General features: G+C 39.9%; 1 protein-coding gene across 2 annotated transcripts; it reads right to left on the bottom strand.

The window, feature by feature from the left end:
* Positions 1 to 1,387: 1,387 nt before the first annotated feature.
* Positions 1,388 to 19,052, bottom strand: gnai3 (guanine nucleotide binding protein (G protein), alpha inhibiting activity polypeptide 3). 2 transcript variants are annotated; one of them, XM_046396507.1, is made up of 9 exons: positions 18,279 to 19,052; positions 10,159 to 10,201; positions 9,531 to 9,672; positions 9,252 to 9,409; positions 7,458 to 7,586; positions 6,047 to 6,176; positions 4,586 to 4,739; positions 3,925 to 4,160; positions 1,388 to 2,449 (listed from the first exon to the last, which is right to left on the bottom strand). In XM_046396507.1, the coding sequence occupies exons 1-8, from the start codon at positions 18,394 to 18,396 to the stop codon at positions 3,970 to 3,972; spliced, it is 1,065 nt and encodes a 354-aa protein (XP_046252463.1). In that variant the 5' UTR covers positions 18,397 to 19,052; the 3' UTR covers positions 1,388 to 2,449; positions 3,925 to 3,969. The 2 variants fall into 2 exon arrangements, with proteins under 2 accessions (XP_046252463.1, XP_046252462.1); XM_046396506.1 differs by having other exon boundaries at positions 3,953 to 4,160; positions 18,279 to 19,049.
* Positions 19,053 to 19,891: the final 839 nt, after the last annotated feature.

Below are 19,891 nucleotides of genomic sequence, written 5' to 3'. Positions count from 1 at the left end.
GAGTATGTCCTTTCTTATGAAATGTAGAGGCATGAAATAAAGATGCATTAACTTAATTTGTGCCTCTGTCTCTTTGCTGTACACTGAATACTGAATAATGAATATCGAATAAGAGAAACAGGGCTGTCAATGCTGACAGCCTCTGGGACAACGCTTCCTTACATAAGTTCACTGTTCCAGTCAGAGGGGAAATGCCAGCATGTAGAAGTTCATTAACAATGAGCCTATTTTGAGAGAGCAAAACAAATTACAGACGTAATTAATCTGCGAGTTGAGTTCTACAGTAAGATGGTCCACAGGTGGATTCATGAGATCTGAAAGCATGCAAGAACACAACTGAGAGTGTTATCAGTGTGTGGAGCTGACATGACAAACTATATCGCTACAGCTGTATGAGCAGTAGCTCTTCTTTTTATTTAAAGTAGCATATTCTCAGTTTTGGTACTTTGTATTGCACACAAACTTCAGAGCAAAAGAGCCCAAAATCTACTAAATCTAACCTGTATGTCAAATGTCACCATCACATGCAGGCATGGATATATACTGCAGAGGGCTGTTAGCCAGAGATTACATTTAGAAATAAAGAAATATTATTGCGTTTACTAAAATGGATGGAGTTGAATGTCAGCAGACCCTTAAGGAGTCTAGTGACATTCTTTATTTTTGATATTGTCAACAAATCCCATGAAAATACAAAAATGATTCCTCTGAGCCATAGATTTGCATTGCTGTTAGAAACACATCAATGGGTGGCATTTTCCTTCACTATGCTGAACTTGGCCTCCGTAGTTTATTTTGATAAAGTCCACATTCAACGTCCTGCAATGGTCACTAACATGCGAGACATGTACAATATTAATCCACAGCTGAAAATTTAACTGTAAACTGGTGTTATTGCTAAATTTAGATCTTCTGCCTCGGACAGGAAGTAATAAAGTTTTGAGAGAAGAACTGGTGAGTTTATTTTTGGCCTTTGAGAAAAAGAAAATATAGAATATCGGTAGCCTTGATAATAATTAACTGACTAAATTGGCCCCTTCATGGTCCCATATTGATTTAAATACTGATTACAAATTAAATTTATGTTGCAATAACTCATCTCATTCATAAACCAATAAGCAGTGTTATACTACAGAGATAAGACACAAGGTAGGACAGTGAGGACATATTGGTGAGCAGTGGTGTGTGCGGCAGCTGGAACACAATGAGCCCGCAGCTCAAGCATACAGATGTGTCTAAAAATACTGTTTGTAATGTGCATGATCTCCTTGTCAGCGTGGTTTAGGTGAGACTATGACTTTAAAAATCATCACATCTAATCGGTGTTGCATGTGGTAAGACATTGCCATTGGTTTAGACTTTAAAATAGAAGAAAGGGCACAAAAACAACAACTGCCGTCATTTAATGACATCAAAATTTAAGAAATGTAATGAGCTGGACATGAAAAATTTCCAACAGAAAATACAGAATATGATAGCAATAGATTTCCTCAGTATGCCGTAATGACTACAGCCAAAAAACATAAATACAACATCTGACTATATCAAACTAACCCACTTTTTATGTTTAATGTGTTCATATATCTTCACTGATATCCATAGGATTAAAAATTTACCTTGAAAAAGAAGATATTCTCCATTGACCACCACTGAGTGAATAATATTTGTCATAGTCAAACTGAATGAAAAAACAAAAGGAAATTAAGATTTTCCTTCACAAACTGATTTGCAGTGATGTGTCTCATGTATAAAAATATTGTTCAGTACAATGTTGTCTAGTGAATAATTAGATTAACTATGTAGACAAGCGTGTTGAACCTATTAGACTCTTGTTCACTAATCTCAGATGCAAAGGGTTATGTTAGATACATCGAAAATGCTCACACAAAATGCTTTTCCATACATAAGTTATGACAATCACGCATCCAAAAGTGGAAATACTATATAATTTCAACCCAAAATTAAAATAAAATACAACAAATGCAAATGTTCAATAAAAGCAATGTGATACAAACTAAAGCTAAGAGAAGATGCACAAAAAAGTGAGCAGGATTTACACATCACTTGTGAAACTATGAAATGCACTAATGGATGTGAAGAACAGGTAGTCTGTTTTGGTCCTTGTACATATAACAGACTATTGAAACTATGAAATGTGTCAGAGACATCAGAGGGGCATCACCTGCCAGCCCATGAGTGATGTAAATGTCTTAAATACGACAGGACTCCACCTAACTCACAGTGATCATTTCACATGCCTCCTACCAGTATGCTCTGCATCATAAAATCTTTTAAGACAAAAGTGATCAGATACCAAGTCCCCGTATTGTGGAATTGAGGTCCTGCGTACAGCGTGGCCACCAACTCAGTCCTTAGTAACACCTACTTTTCAAGTTGCCCTCTGCAGACAAGACATACCAGCCCACAAGTCCTGATTCTTTCTGAACACCTGCATGGAGATGATAATCATTAATATGAAAACAGGAAACAGTAAATTCATCACATGTAATTTAAATTTGCATTCATAAGCTGCTTTGTAATAACAAAAGACATTCTGCTGTATAGTCATGCCTTTTTTGGCTCTTCACACTGCAGAAAAACACGTTACAATTAACCAATTTAGCATGTTAACAGATCAGATACATGCTAATTCTCTGGCAGTAATGTTTAACGTGTTAGCATACTAACATTCTAGCAAGTTATTATTTGGTATTTCAAAGGTTAGCATGTTAGCATAACATTTAGCATTTTTACACTGATGCTAAAATTTGCATTTACTTTGTTTTTATATTAATTTTTATATATGTATTCATTTATTTATTATATTATATTTATTTTATGAGTTATTTTAGAAGTGTTATGAACATAATGTTAGCATGTTCATTCATATATTATTCATTTCATGCATGCAACACTGTCAAACACTGGCATATTTTGAGGCCTTCATCTAGATGAAGGGTGCATTAAAGGTTTCCTCCTTTACTGTGCTGTTACTGCTGTTTCTGAACGCATCCTGACTGGCCATGTGAAACATGCAACTGACTGCTGGTGAAATGCTGAAAGCTGGCGCATGGGTGATACCAAAGGGCCATTACAATACTTATTTAAGGTTCCTCAGACATACAGCAGACATATTATGCCGTTGTTTTCTCAAATGAAATGTTAACTATCTAGCTTATTGTCTACTGTTTGTTTTGAAATTTTAATTATTAAGCAGTCTGAAAATAGGAATCTGTCAAAATAATCCAAATTCAAATATTTGTTTTTGCAGAGCTTTCAATCACATGGACATCTAAATACTCATCACTGACTGTTTACAAAGCACGAAAGACACACAAGCAGATTAATTACAGCCATACTAACTTGAAATAAAGATCTTTTAAGGTGAAGTGAGTTTCCACGATGCCAGTGGTGTCTTTTGCAGAGCTTTCAATCATATCACACATGCTGATTATTAAATTGATTTAATTGTTTTTGTCTGATTTTTATGTGCTAGAACAACATGTCTACCTTCATCTTGTTAATTCATTTAACTGTGCAGTGCTTTTATTTTGAGCACCACCTTGGGTCCAGTTTATTTCGTACAAAGTTTCACTTCATATTTTTCAGATTTAAATAATACCCACATTTTGAACAGATGACTTGCTTTTCCAAGCTGCTCAGCTGCTAGCTGCTCAGTCTATCACAAGTCTGTTAGTGAACAAAAGAAATTAACTGTTCTTTTGTGGCAAGTAAATGTGTTAGCCAAATTTCATTCATTGCAGTTTGTCCAACAGTTATCAAGCTACATAACTCTGTCCACCTCAGTGGAGCAACAGGCTGATAGTGTCATCACTTCAGCGAAAGAGGCTTGACTGTAGTCTGTGCAACAATCATTTGTCATTATGTTATTCTTATCTGTTTGACAACACCATGTTGCCATACCAATGCAGGAGAAAGTCAGCGTGCTGACCTGCTGCGTCTGAAGCTTTAGTAGAGCCCAATCTCCCTCAGGTTGATCTTGATGATGACGTCAGTGACAGCATCAAACACAAACTGCACATTCTTGGTGTCTGTGGCACAAGTGAAGTGGGTGTAGATTTCCTTGGTGTCCTTCCGTTTATTTAAGTCTTCAAACTGGCACTGGATATAAGCTGCAGTCTCCTCGTATGAGTGCCCACCTACAGTAAGTTAGGTCAGAAATGAAAAGAATACATGAATCCCAGATGATTTCTATGAAACAGCTCATTTCATTTTTTAAAATTATGTTTCCAAGTTGTGCATCCGTCAGTCTGTCTGTCCACAGAGAGTTTTTGCCTGATTTGTCAAAATGACACTAGTTCAAGCACACTGGTTCTTGAGAAAGAGGCTTTTTATATTCAAAGCTTATTTAACATACTGCAACCTCAAAACTGACTTTTGCAGTCAATACTAAACCCTACAGTATCCTCTATGGTTTGGTAATGTAAATCGAGAGCATGATCACAACTTTCACTCAATGATCAGATACAGCACACAGATGAAAACACTGAAGGGATAACGACACCCAGTTTGACAATATTGCATTAAAACGTCAATCAGTTGCTGATGCAAATGTTCATCTCACCAGTGTATTCGGGGTAGCAGATAGTGAGGGGACTCTTGCTGATCTTCTCTTCAAACAAGTCCTTCTTATTGAGGAAGAGGATGATGGAGGTGAGCGTGAACCACTTGTTGTTGCAGATGGAGTCGAACAGCTTCATGCTCTCATGCATCCGGTTCTGAGGAGAGAACAGATGTGAGCTTGCCTATAAACAGAAGGCAGTTGGAAAAGCACAGGTGTGCATAATGAAACGAATGATGTTTGAAATTCATTTTGCTGCTTTGGTTTCAGGATCTTCGGGTGTGATGCTCAATCTGACTTGCATGGTGCCATTTGAATTGGAGACACACACAGTATTGAAAAAACCTCAGAAAAAACAGCTTCTATCTGTTTTTAGTGAGACCTCCCCTTACACTTGAGCAATAACGGGAACCTGGCTCTCTTGACACCTAAATGGAGTGGAACCCTAATGCATGTCATTGCCGTTACCTGCATTTGTTATGTTAAGATGACTGCTGTGAAAAAGATCTATTACACCAGATTTGTCCAAGACATGCTTGAGCATTATATACGCATGAGTTTAACTTACTATAAGCTTGCTAATATGTATAAGTCCAACTTTCACTCACATTATTCCATTCAAAATGCCAAAGATCACAGAATTTGACAGACATATAATCGTAACTTTGCATCAGCAAGGCCACTCTCAAAAGGAAACCAGCAAACAAACTGGATACTCAAGATGTAGTATTTAAAGTGTTCTAAATGAAGAATCATGAGAGGTCAAGAACAAAAAAGGACAGGAAGGCCAAATAAACTTTTAAAATCTGATGAGAAGTTTCTCAGAGTTTCTTCTTTGAGAGACCGGAAGTCCAACAAAGACCTGGTTCAGCATCTAGCAGCTTCATTGGGATGCCAAGTTGACCCTTCTACAGTGCCAAAAAGCCTGATCAGGTAGTGGAAGAATAGCAGTCAAGAAACCACTTTTTTTTCAGAGGAAGAGCAAAGTGAAAAGGCTAAGATATGCTAAAGCTCAGAAAGATTGGAATGAAGATCAGTGGAAAAAGTGGCCTCCACCTCCAGACCTGAATACTGTAGAGGCAGTATGGGATCACCTGGACAGAGAAAGAAATAAAAGACAGCCTAAATCTAAATAAGAACTCTGGGAAGTGTTGACACAAGCCTGGCATAATATTCCAGGAGATTACTTTAGAAAACTTCACACCAGTCTCGCCAAAAGAGTTCAAGATGTGCTCGTTGCCAAGGGAAGTCACACTAAATTCTGACTTTTGTCAAAGAATTTTATTCTGAAAATTGTGTTTCTTTAATTTTATGTACATATTTTATGTAAAGAGGTCAAAAGACAAATATGGATGGTCATTAAAATTTCGCTAAAACAGCAAATCTAATGGTTAGCTTTTGCACAGTACTGTATATGTTAGGATGTAAACAGTGAACGTAAACCACAGTGTATCCTTCATTTACCATCTCCTCATCCTCAGCTAGAACGAGGTCGTAGTCACTGAGCGCAACACAGAAAATGATACTAGTGACTCCTTCAAAACAATGGATCCACTTCTTCCTCTCTGAGCGCTGACCCCCAACATCAAACATCCTGCACACAGACATACAGACACAGTAACGGCTTAAACAGGTGTACAGTGAATGTGCTCTTTTTAATTCTAATGCCATTTGAATTTTAGTGTTTTATGAGGATGAGTGTTCTCGTAAATCCAGGGAAGAGTACAAACACAAACACACACACACACGCACGCACACACACACACACATAAACACACACACACACACACATGTTTATGTGTCTTCACCTCAGCACCGCAGAGGCAAACTGAATTCATACTGAGCTGTTAAACTGTCACAGACATTAAATGAAAAAGCGCTGTGTACTGCAACACCAATTCAGTGATTACACATCTCCAGATCCTCGCTGTTTTTATTGGGTTACAAAGGCCAGCCAGGGAGGCTATTACAGTTATTGTTTCCATAATATTTCTAAGTACAAGTGCTACAAAAAAATAATGTTAAAGGACTTAAGCGATGCAATTACATTTACTGCCGCAAAGCAGGATCATATTAGGCTGAATGCCAGTCAGCAGCATTCATGAATTATAAAAAAGCAACATGAGGCAACTAACAGAGCTCCAAACAAGCCAAAAGCAGGTGCATCAGTCATAAAACGAACAGAAATGTTCAGTGTGAAGAGGGGAGCTTGATGACAGCGTCACACACAAAATGTACCCACAAACTGTAAAATGACCCACATGTATATGGATATGCAGTATGATGCAAACAATGTTTAGTTTCTTCAAAGTCATTTTACATGAAGTGTTTTGAATTTTTTTGCTGCAATGATCTTCAGCTGTTAAATCATTACAAAATGTTAAAAAGGACAACAGCCTCAACATCCATGAAATACATGTCTGTGTCACTGAATCTCTGATTCACTGCTTTATTGGCCCTTATGCCACTCTTTCACCTTTCTCTCACCGTCTAGTGCCCTGAAAAATCATTTATAGACCCTGCTTCAAACTGTAAAGGGCTTCAAGAAAACAAACAAACAAACCAGACCGAAAACATGATCTCCTTGGTGTTGGCAGAGAGTCCCAGCTGACACTTCAGTTACGCACAACCATATTTTGACATAATTCTACTACTCTTACTGTGACTCCTTAACACTTGTCCTCTTGCAAGCCCTCATCACAATTTTCATATAAAGAAGTAAAATTATAAATAAATAAAACGTCTCAGGTGGGTCCAGACCCCCAGGCTGGACACCACTTTGTTCATTCTTGCAATGAGGACATCTAAATACGCACCACTGACTGTTTACAAAGCACAAAAGACACACAAGCAGATTAATTACAGCCATACTAACTTGAAATAAAGATCTTTGAAGGTGAAGTGAGTTTCCACGATGCCAGTGGTCTTCACACGTGTACGCAGCACATCCTGCTGAGTCGGGATGTAGTTCGGCTGACAGATCCTGTCCAAGTCATTCAGGTAGCTGAGAGACAGAAAACACGGGTGTATGAAGACGATTCCAGAGCCGACCCACAAAGCACAGCAAAATTTAAATTTACAGCAGAAGCATCTGCAGTACAGGCAGCTCCCAACATACGTTTCATGAAAACACATCGACAAATCTCTGCGTTTTTCTTGTTTTTTAACACCACGTGATAAAATGAAGCCAAGCACTTTTCCAGACACATAGTTTACTATCAAACACAAGATAATGCAAAGTAACAAAATGTTTCTTGGACATTTATGTCTGGTGAGGTGGAGGGCTTGCTCTGCAGGACAACTGAGGACTACTAAATATGGGCTCATATTTTGGTGCATGATAAACACTGGCTCCTTGTGGGTTGAGTAAAGACAGAGTAACTACACTGGTTCCTCTTGTCCTGCATTGTGGATAAAGTGCACCAAGAGCCATGACAGCCCAGTTGTTTTCAAAACAAAGAACGTGTCCTTCACACTGAGCTCCCTTCGTTCAAGGCGAGTGTGATGTAAATGCCGCAGAAGCAGAAAACCTTGAGCTTTTTCCATGTTTCGATCGGTAATATAAAACTCGACTATATTTAGCTCAGACTGCTTTGTTTGCATTTTTCACTGAACTTCAGTCTGTGATTACAGTCAGACAGTAGTAATCAGCGGTATACTGTCACAATAAACTGAAACCATTTAGTGAAATGGAGTGATATCTGAACAGCTGGGAGCTGACAATGCTTTCCAGTTGTCAGTTTAGTCTTCATGTTTCTCCTTTTTCAGGAATGCAACAAGCTGACACAAGAATGTGAGGAACAAGACACATCTTGTCTCTTTCTTTGTTCCAGTGCAAACATTTACAGGCAAGAAGGAGGAAGACAAAGTTTGTTTGGACAAAGTTTGTGTGTTGAGAAAAACAAGATTACAAGAGATGTCTTATTTAAGAGTAAAATGAGTGATGCAATTTCAAACTTCTCTATCAATCATCAAAGTAGTTTCACTTCCTTTGGGAATTTTCATAAAGTGTTTAAAGTTTAAAGTTCAGTCTGAATGTGAACCAATTTGGTCATATCTGGTCGTGTTAAATGTCAGAAAATAATGTAAAAAAGCAACTTTAAATCCCTAAGGCGCAGCGTAATGTCATCAAATGTCTTGTTTTGTCCAATCAGCAGTAAAAAACCTAAAGATCATCTAAATGAACCTAAATGATTAACAGATTATTACAAAATGTTCTAGTGAGTAATTGATAAATTGAGTAATTGTAACTAAGCTCAGCCAAGGAGGATGCCTGATGTATGTTTACATTCTACGCTGTCAGCCTCTTCTCCATGAGCAGACGCATGCTTCCTCCTTCAAAAGAAAACAGTTTTCACATGAAACTGCTCACAACAATGTCTGTGATTTATTACCGGGTCGCGCTTTCTGGGAAGAGACATTGCTGTTGAGTTTTTCAAATGCATATTTTGGGAGCTTTGAGCAGTGCAAGTGAAGTACCGTCTGGTTCCATTACATTCATGAGAAGGCAGACATCTCGACAGCCGATATCTACCGAAACTCAGCAAGTCACACTGACACAAGATAGACTGTTACATAGCAGTACAGAAAAATATGTGTTTTTGATTTTGACTTTAAGACTGCAGTTATCTGCTGTCAGAACTTGTGTAGTTAGCCTTTGAGTCCTCACTATGCAGCGGAGTCGTTGAGCTGATACTCCCGTGATCGATCGAAACATGTCTGAACTCCTTCATCGTTCCACAGCCTCTGAATCACGGCAGTCAGCTCTGGTGACATCACTCCTTCCTCTGCTGAGCTCGCCAGGGCAAAAAGCTGGCGGGCATCGTCCTGGTGATAAACACAATAATTGTAGTTACTGTAAACTTGTCCCTGTGGTAATTAATATCGTGAGTAAGTATGTGGCTCTCTGAAAGTCACAACCAGCGCAGAGCGAATGCAGTCAACTCACCGCCCGTGCAGGCTCCCCAAAATCTATCTTTAACCGGCCCATTGCCCTGATGATGGCCATGATGGACTGAATGGTGTTGCTGTACACCACCACTTTATACTGCTTGCACTCCTCTGCTGAGTAGCCGTCTTCATGAATGATTCTGAAACAGAAACAAAATCCAGGGAGGCTTTTAGAGTCCAGATAAATTTCTGACAGTGTGAACAATGGCTTTATCAAATGTGGGACAAATTATTAGATTTGAAAAAAAAAAAATGCAACACTGCAACACTGTCATTAGTGCTGGTATTTGAGCTGCAGTGAGCGTGCAGCATGCCTAATGTGGGAACCGGGGGAATCTATTCAAGTCCTGCCAGGCTATGACTGGCCTCTGAGGGCATTGTTTAACACATTGTACAAAAGGGTGCTTCCTCCTCTGCCTGGGTGCAGTGAAATGAGGCTCCTGCTTTGCTACCACAGCAAGAAGAAGCCTGTTTGTAATCACAGCTCCCCACACACTATTAACATCTGACAACAAGCTGAGAGTGGGAGTGAGAGAGAACTGGACTGTCTTTCATCAGCGCAATACAAAAATAGTGTCAAAGTTTATAACTGGACGTAGGAGTTCGTGGTACGAGCTGTAACTTACTTCATCTGCTTTACTATTGTGCTTTTCCCAGATTCCCCAGCACCTGAAAAAAGAGGGACAGTAGTTATATGAGGCAGCCTCACCACGAATGACAGCAGCCATAAAAACAACTCAACATAACATCTCACGGTTTCAGACCCCTCTCACATGGATGATGGGTCAAAGCAGCTTCAAACCAGCTAAACTTAATCTGATCTCATTTAATCACACACCGTACTGAGTGATGCACATTTCTACCTAAACACCAAAGTAGAAGCTGCCTCGTTAGAAATTTCTGTGACAGACTTTAACGCAGGGCTCGGAGCCGCCTATACAGTCATGAAGCGCTCCCTTGCATTCTGCAGTGATGAACTATTTGATGCACCAGTCAGCAGTTTGGACATGAGTGTATTAATTCTGACTCAAAAACCTAGCTATTTGTCACTGGCCATGGGAAAACACAAACGTCAGGAGCACATTTAGGAGCTGGAGAAGTGCAGAAGCACAGAGGGAATCATGGGAAACAGCAAGTAGTGCGATGAGCTTCGGTGCCTGAGAAGTGAGAAATGACAAACTGATGACTGGCACAATTGATATCAAAGCTTTACTAACCCTCCATTACAAAACAGGACACTGTAATAACAATTACTAGGAAAAAGGATTTCAAATGGGGAATTTTTACAGTATTTCTACAATAATCAGCCACACAGGAAACAGTTGTCACGCTTCTGGCTGAGCCAGTGTTTTTCCATTGGAGAGACAATCCCAGATATCATGCTGCTCTGGGCTGCACAGAGCAAAGAGGCCATAAAAACACCACATATGATTTAAGGAGTCTGTCTGCAATACGAACCCCCACAAAAAAAGAAACACCAACTCGTTCTCTCACCAAAATCCAGCTGTACAGTAGGGAGTCAACTCCTTTTCTATTTTTGATCTTTAATCCTGATAGAAAAATGACAGACTGCCTCTTGTTGATCCTTCTTTTCATGATCTCTTGTTTCCCTTTTACATAATCAAAGGGATCAGAACATCTTTGCTGATAAAGGACCAGTTCAAATCAATTCCTCATCATCATGTTTGGAGACAATTTTTTTCCCAAACAGCGAGAAGTGTCACAGTTATTTTCATTAGCAATTAATCCTACAGATTATGTTCTCAATTAAGCATTTGGTTAAAAAGCAACAACAACATGTGACATCTTCTGGGAAAGTTCTGTGAATATTTAAGGAATAGTCCGACATTTAAGAAAATACACTTATTCACATTCTTGGCAGGGATTATATGAAAGATCAACACAACTGTTTAATTTGAAGCTGGAGCCAGCGACCTCTTAGCTTAGCTTGGCATAAAGACTGGTAACAGGGGACAAACAACTATCCTCACTGTGCATGAAGACAACCTGACCACCAGCACCTCTAAAGTTCACTATATCTTATATTTTGTTTCTTCAAACCCTTCAAAAACCGAAATGCGGATTTCCTGCAGAGTCATGAGCGAGTTACTGTATTTGGCCAATACCCCAACCCTGGTCTTTACGCTGAGATAAGTTAGCTGTCTTCAAGCTCCAGTCTCAAAATTAGCTTAAAGACATGGTTTCCATTTTCTTATCTAATATAACTCTCTGCAAGAAAGCAAATAAGTGAATTTCTCAAAATGTTTAAGTTTAAGTCTTCATGGCATAAAAATTGATAACGTTATTTGTCACTTGAGGTGTAAGTGGTGTCTCCGTTGGATGATGGCTATGGAGAAAAAGACATGTTGTGCTGCAGTACCACTGTTGGCCTCTGGGAAAAACTGCCACGACTTATTGGCCGTGCGGTATCTACAGACTGATGGCAGCACGACCACGTCGCTGATGAGATATAGGTTTCTGCCGCTGTGAGCCAGAGCTTTACTGCTGTGCCACAAGTTGACTCACTCTAGAATCAGCAATTTTTCATAGCTGGTATTCAATTAAAGTGGCATGAAAACGTGTATAAACATGTGGGGTGAGTATATACTGGCTGTAGAGCCTCACTTTGCCTTATATAGCTGCAATAAGTATCAGCAACCACAGAATGAAGATGTTTTCAGGCACCAGAATTTGAAATATGGAAAACTCGTGCTTCTAAAAAGTATCCAGGGACAATTCTCAGTACAAGAACTCTACAAAATAATGTTATACATCGTCTTAATATTGTTCCCCTAAAAGGTGGTGAGATGTGATCGCACTGCCAGTTAGGAATCCTTAGCAGATGAATTCTGTCAAGGAGGCTTACAGCACAGTAGTATGTTCAGATGGTCGGCCAATGAGAAATAAACCTGTAAATTCTTTAACTAAGCTGTCATCGCCAAAACAGATTCATGCCTGCTCACACAGACAAGGCAACACAGGCCAGATTGTACTGATCTCTTTCCTCAGTATTGTCAGGCACCAGTTCTCTCATTTGTGGCATTTTTTGGCTGATAATCGAACATGGCCCCGTGCCCATTCACAAACTAACTTTACACAGGCGTTCACAGAGTTGTCCAAACCCACGCAGGAGTCGGACTCCAAACCAAGCCTCATTTAACAAGAATCTCGAATGCAGATTTTTTATGAATCACTTTTCTTTTCATGGTCAAACAGGAGGCTACTTTCATTGGAAGGGTGGGCTGGCTCTCCAGCTTTGTGGTTTTGTACAAAGAACTGCACTTGAACTCCTCTTTGTTTTCCCCATATAACTCTACTGTTCCAGCACAGACGGGGAGTGCAGGGCACTGCCTGGAAAAATCACTTCCCCCTTGACTCTGCGGTCAGAACTTGAAAATGAATGTTTCCATACAATGAGATTTCAGCACTGCATTGTAATGTTTCACCACCACCTGAAGCTAATCCTCACAGATCAGTTATTTGCTGGTCTGTAGCTTCGTCAAACTCATCAACCCACCACATTTTTTGCGACTTCATGTGAAATCTGTTTCAGATTTCACTTTGCCATAACGCTCTACTTCTACACAACAAACCAGTGCAATCAGGCTGCAGTCTCCAAACAAAATGGTAGAAACATCGCTTCACAGTTGTGAAGGGCAGGAAGTTTTACTGGTTTGGTTTTGTTTAGGCCATATCTTTTAGATAAAATGTACAAGACAAATTATGTTATGGGAAAGCTGCTTCTTATTGTATAAAATAATGCCACTGTCAAGAAGGGGATCCAAAACAAGATTAAGAAAACTAGAATTACAGCCGTGTGGTTGTGTGCCTCTGGGCAACCTGCAGCTTCTATCCTGTCTGTCCAGACTCATGTAAGTAGAGACTAATAGAGAGCTTCATCATATGGTGCAGTCAATCACCTGAAGCTCAGTATCAGCAAATCCAGTGAGCTTGTGGTGGACTAAGTCAAGTCAAGTCAAGTCAACTTTATTTGTATAGCCCATTTTTACAAGCAGTTTGTCTCAAAGGGCTTAACATAACATCAGCAACATCCTCTGCCCTTCGACCCTCACATCGACTAAGGAAAAACTCCCAGAAAAACCTTTAACAGGAAAAAATGGAAGAAACCTCAGGGTGAGCAACAGAGGAGGGATCCCTCACCCAGGACGGGCAGACGTGCAATGGATGTTGACTACGGTGCTTTAAGTATGCATGCTACTGCAAAGAAGCCAAAAATTTAAAAACGTGGATGCATCACACTCATCTTCAACAAAGAAGACCTATACAATCAGCACAGCTTCAAGGTGGGCCCCCCAAGATTAATGTCAACACTTAAGTATCTGACCAAAATGAGAAATATGATCGCAGTCTCTGTCCTTGACTCCAAGTGGATATTTGTGCCAAATTTGAAGAAATTCCCTTTAAGTGCTCTTAAAATACTGTGTTCAAGGGAATGGGACATAAAAACAATCAAAAAACATAAAAGCGTAATGTCTCAGGGTATTGCCTCATTAACATTCTTCAGTTCCTGTTATGGGAATACTGCTGAGATCTTTACCAGGGAATCAGTTGAGTGGGATTTTTTTACATTTCCAACTTAATAAGATTTATAAGATGGCACTTGGCCATCTGAGGGAGTTACCTAACACGTCATGCTCGTCCCTCCATGTCAAATCACAGACACTATCTTTGCTCACCAGTGATCACAATCAACAAATGAACTTGTCATTTTGACATACCATGAATGATCCTTTTAATAACATGTGTTTAAGGCTAACAAACTCGTTCCACTGTGAGGAAATGAGTCATGTCATTTGGAGATTTTTCTCGATAAACAGAAATGAAGCAAGTTGTTGAGACACAAGCCCTCTGTGCAGCATATGCTGTCATTCTGTCATGTTGCAATGGCCTCCTGAAGTCCTGCTGCTGCATGAATGTAGTGATTATTTCATTTCAGTGACTAATTTAATAGCTGCATCTCAGTCACCCATCAATCAATTAGTTTGCACTCACATTTAGTCTGGTAACATGTTTAAACGGATTACTTGAGATCCCGTTACAGGACGGATAAAAACACCAAAGAGAGGACTCCACATACTGGTCAGTTAAAACTAAAAACAGCATTTCAACAGAATGAGATGTCTCTTTTCTATCATACCTTTCATTTGACATGAATTGCATAGCATTTAATGTGGAAAAAAGTAATGTCTCAACCAAAACATCGAGAGCATTGCATTCCAACATTGCGTCAGTAGAATCAGCTCGAGGCAACACATGGCTGATGCTGCACAGGCTGTTTGCACAATTTGTACCTTCAAATCTTTTATCCCTTGTGCTCTTCAATGTAATTGAATTAAAAAATAATTAAAAAATAAGAACTATACTGGATTTTCCCTCTCACCCTCTCCACAATGTGCTGATCGGCTACAGGAGCTCGTTCAGCAACAGACTCATACTCCCACGATGCACCACAGAGCGACACAGGAAATCATTCCTGCCTGTCGCCATCAAACTGTTAAACTCAGCACTGTGATGGACACACTCACTGTATATAGACAATGTACATATTGGCTTTTTACACATGCACATACCTGTATTTTAAATTTTCTTAAAAATTTGAATACAGTTTTTTGTAAATACCTGTACTTTGAGATTTTAGTTTTGTTTATCCTATCTTTATTAAGTTTATCCTATTTTTTATACTCTGCACTTTTCTCCTTTCTTGGTCGGGAATACTGCATGTGCAATGTCTGTAAAAACAAGAATTTCCCTCCAGGGATTAATAAAGGAATTCTGATTCTGATTCTGATTCTGATTCTGATAATTTCAGCTGATGTGGTGAAGACATTATTGGTTCTTTTTGTAATTTTAGGATGAAATATTTCACTAAATTGCTCAGAGATTAGTTTTAGTTAAAGCTGCTTTGATCAGTATGCTTTCATGGACGAGGAATAAAATGTGTATATGAAGGAAGTCGCTTGTAGTGATGAATCCACTTCAAACTCTGCAGCTCTACAGAGTGTTTTAGTTTATTTTAGATCTGTTTTAGGGTGCACAAATTTACTGTTTTGGTTCAGGCTCACTTCCCATCATTTCCAGCCACAGCAGGAAGGCGTTTTCAGCTCTAAAAGCTCACTGCACTTCACTAATAGTGGAAATCAGCTAGAGAGAGATATTTCCCCTGGGAGATGAATATTGGAGTTACACTCATCAGTTTCCCAGAAATATGACCCCAAATAAAACCTAATGTTTCTCCATAACTGCTGGATGTCTAAATAGGCAACGTTTGCTAGCATGTTCCCCACAACTTCACAAGGCGCCTCCAAGAGGCTAAAAATTCAACTGATGCACGTTTAAAGGATATTTTTCAGATCAGACCAGTATATGACATTGGTAGATTTTATGGTTATGGATATGTAGAAAAGGAGACCAAGTGTACAGGCTCCTCATCTGAGGAAATGATGAAGGCCCACAGAGAAGCTACAATGGCTAGCTGTGGAAGTGGATGTTGGGAGGCGTCGGCCACCTACAGGGTTTAGAGTTTTGCGCCGTGCCTCATTGAAGATGTTGTCTAGTTTAAGGTTTCATCAGACACTTTGCGAAGGAAGTGCTGCCTTGTGTAACAGACGTTTTTCTCGATCAGCATAAAGTTATTCATTTGAGATACTGACTTCTCAAAACTGCAGCAAACTTAACTTGCTTGGCAGTAGTAAGTCGATTAGGAACATACCGATGTTCTCGCTATCTTGAGTTTGATTATTGTGTCCGCATGCCAAAGTTGGACACTTTCAAATCGGACACAGAGGGGCTTTAATTCAATTTCTCCAAAGTAAAATAGTGACAAAATAGACATTTTAGAGTTTGATAGTAAGTTCGACAACTTGTGATTATTTTCTCACTATTTTCTGATTGTTAACTGCTATGACAGCATAAAAAGCGCAACAGAATAGCTGCCTTATGTACAAAGAGTACACAGTTCTTTCTCAAATTGCAGGTCCTCTGATGAGGTGTGATATTGTGTCATCCTTGAAGTTGAGAGTTCTCATGACAAATCTGAGGGTCACCATAGGATTAAAATAATTAAAAAAAAGGAACGAAAAAAACAAAAGAAAATCAAGAAAAATTTGCTCTTGTGAAATACTGGATACTCTCACTTCTCCAGGCCTCTAATGCTTCTTCAAATGACACAAATCCAGAGAAGGAAATATTGCTGCTCACAAACCACAACCACTACTCAAGGGACATAACCTGTGAGGAGGCGTTAAAAGTAGATGTTGCTCCAAAACGTTTGAAACCACTGCTGTAAAGGATAAACAGTACAAACACATTTTCAGCTAAAAAATGGGATGTGGAGTTCAACAACTTTTTGAAAACTGGCACAGGACATTTACGCCCATGGAGAACTTCCTGTTAGAAGAAACAAAGCATAAAAGTGTTGAGTGCTGCTGGTTTGGGGGCATTTAATCCCCCTGGAACGTCAGTGCAGTCCACACCCACAACATCAGTGCCACAGAGTGTGCGTCAGTAAGTCATAGCAGCAGTGACACACAGTAAGTGTTCAATACAGCCATGAGAGAGTGTTGAAATACAGACACATGGTGTAGGAGTGGTCATGACACTGAACCTGCTTTTGTTTTTTTGTTTTTTTTTTTGCTCCAGTGAACCTGAGCTACCCGAAATCACTTGTAAAAGCTCAAAGCTCAATCTTATTTTCAAGTAAGTTAAATTGAAACACTACAGACAGAGATAATAACAAAAAATCACCACCACCTGAAAACTCTCCTTCAGAATCAGTTGAGCTGAAGCGATTAGTTAGATTAATCCATTAATCGATCAATGGAAAATTTAATGAAAAAACAAAACCAGTCCCACTTAATTGTTTCAATCTTTTTAAAAATCAAAATTTCTTCTTCTTTGTCTTGTATAAGGATGGTGACATGAACACATCTGAGCTTTGAAACTGCTGGTCAGAGAAAATTAGACTTTAGGCTATTTTGAACAAATGATTAAGCGGCTAACTGAGAAAGTCACCATCAGATTAAAATGTAATTGTCAGCTAGACATCAGCGCAGGCTGTGTCGTGATGTACGGTATTTAGAGATATTTGTCTGACTGATAGCCTCGCATTCTTTTTGTGATAATATAAGCTCAAATATTTCAGAGGTCATCATGGGACACATCCGATTCAGAAACTGTTTTGTACAATGACAATGTTTAAAATACCACAACAATGAATATTTATACTGGCTCCAGTACAGACAAAATCATTTACTTCTAATTTCTCAGGCCTCAGGTCCTTGACCCTGTTGGCCCAGAGCAGTCAGACCAGGGTCAACATGTCCCAGCAGCTGTAAAGTGTGCAGACAATAAGGTTATTTAACGGGCTGCTATGAGTTGCAGCGTGTTTTGTCACAACTGCCAACAAATAGTCTCCTCTGAGCACACGTACTCAACACCTTTCAGCAGTTCATAGGAAAAGCACTGACGCAGCAAAGGACGTGCGTACACACACACACACTCTCACACACACACACACCACAACCACCACTAACACAACATCTGGTTTTCTTCTGTAAGTTGTGTCAGTGCAGAAAGATGAGCCACAGCTGCATTAAACACACACGGAGGAGGAGTGTTTGGAGTCGGATAACCTTAAAGCTTCGGTGAAACAGTGAACATAAAAATCACCCAAATTTCGATGGTGTTTCAAACTGATTTCATGAATAAAAAAGAAAAGAGTTCATACCGAGCAGAAGGAGTTTCACTTCTCTGGATGATTTCTCTCTGTCTTCCCGCAGGTTTTTATCAATCATTTTACTCCTCTCCACTGCAGCCTTGTCCTCGGCGCTGATCGTGCAGCCCATTTTCACTCTCAGACAACTTGGGTTAGTTTCGGATTGTAGTTTTCAGGCGCTCATGAGCCGAAGGGAAGCGCCGTCTAACAGTCCTCGGGGCGGTGTGAGCTGAAGTTTGCCAGCCGAGGAGAAGCACAGAGAGAAGGGGGGAAAAGGCGTTGGCGCCCGAGACTCGTCAGTCCGTCTACAAACCCCACAGTGTGAGCTCACACAGCCTCAGTCCCCTCAGTCTGTCCAGGTGATGAAACACGGGGTTTTAATCGGGGGGGGGGGGAACCCAAAAGATGTCCCAAAATATTTTATCCAACTTAGACTCGCGGAAGAACGTAAGAATTAAAAAAGACGAAAATAAGATACTAGAAACTTGTAAGAATAATCAAGCGCAAAGTCCAACGTTATCAAAGAAATAAATGGCAGTAAAAAAAATATATCACCGGGTTTCCCCCATTGGACTGTCGCTGCTGCGCAGTCGCGCGTTCATCCAGCTGATCCAGCGGCAAACCAGCACAACACTACTGATAAAGGAAAACTGAGGCGCCCCACAGGGCTGATGGGAAATGTAGGCTAGACTTGTATAAACGATGAGATGTGTGAATGAACCTGTGACTTTGGAGCGTAAATATCGCTCACAATCCACCACACATCGATACATTTCTCACGATGCTCCGTGAAGTGATGTGTGTAGTCTAAAACAAACTGGAGAGGCGCGCAGGTTTTCTCCACAGGTCACATGCACGTCCAGTCAGCACAGTGCGGTTTTGTGTGGTGTGAGAGCGCCACCAGTGGATCCACAGGTGAACTGCATCCAGGGTGCTCTTCGCTGGGGGGTGACAACAGACACAAACGACACACGTCTTCGGGTTGGGTGACACGATATCAGACGTCTTTTGTTACCGACTCGACCTGCCATATTAATGCCAACAATATGAACAAAATCAATGACATTTTCCAAAAAGACATTTTCCAGATTATTTGATTATTTGATCACTTACACAGTGAGTTTACCTCATCACTACTAATGTCAGACTAACGTGAACTCTAAAGGTGGATGACATAATTTAACATCATGTTGCTGTTGTGAGGAACTTTCACAGCAGAGATTCATCTTCTCCACGTTCTCCACGTTGGGTTTAATCTCATTGTATTTTCACTACACACATTGTACTTTTATTCTCCTTCAGTATTAGTTTCTACACTTAACCAGTACTACTTTGCACAGCTTGAGAGTCAATGTAATCTGAGGTGTAGATTAAGATCTTTAACCAATCAAGACCGTTTACAGTGATAGGCTCATTAACTACTAGACTAAACAAACTGCCTTGATGGGCCACTTTTGGACCTGCTCTGTCGTCAGGCAACAGCTGATTTCAGAGAAATCAGGATTTGGAGGGAAGTGAGAAATCAGTGAGAGCGGGTTCACCTCTTGTCGTTGTGGACATGCTCCATACTCACAGATGGACTTGCTGTCTCTGGGAGCTGCAACAAGCCTGTTCTCAAATGATTT

Source organism: Scatophagus argus, chromosome 8 (assembly GCF_020382885.2).
Source record: "Scatophagus argus isolate fScaArg1 chromosome 8, fScaArg1.pri, whole genome shotgun sequence".
In the NCBI taxonomy this organism is placed as follows: domain Eukaryota; kingdom Metazoa; phylum Chordata; class Actinopteri; family Scatophagidae; genus Scatophagus; species Scatophagus argus.
This window is presented reverse-complemented; position numbering and strand designations above follow the sequence as displayed.

Bases quoted from the DNA above. Each gene is read 5' to 3' on its own strand.
- gnai3 (XM_046396507.1), bottom strand. From the start codon at position 18,396: ATGGGCTGCACGATCAGCGCCGAGGACAAGGCTGCAGTGGAGAGGAGT. The intron at 10,202-18,278 runs GTATGAACTCTT...CTCTTTTTTCAG, and splicing joins AGTGAAACTCCTTCTGCTCG to GTGCTGGGGAATCTGGGAAA. The intron at 7,587-9,251 runs GTGAGGACTCAA...TCTGTCTCTCAG, and splicing joins CTCAACGACTCCGCTGCATA to CTACCTGAATGACTTGGACA.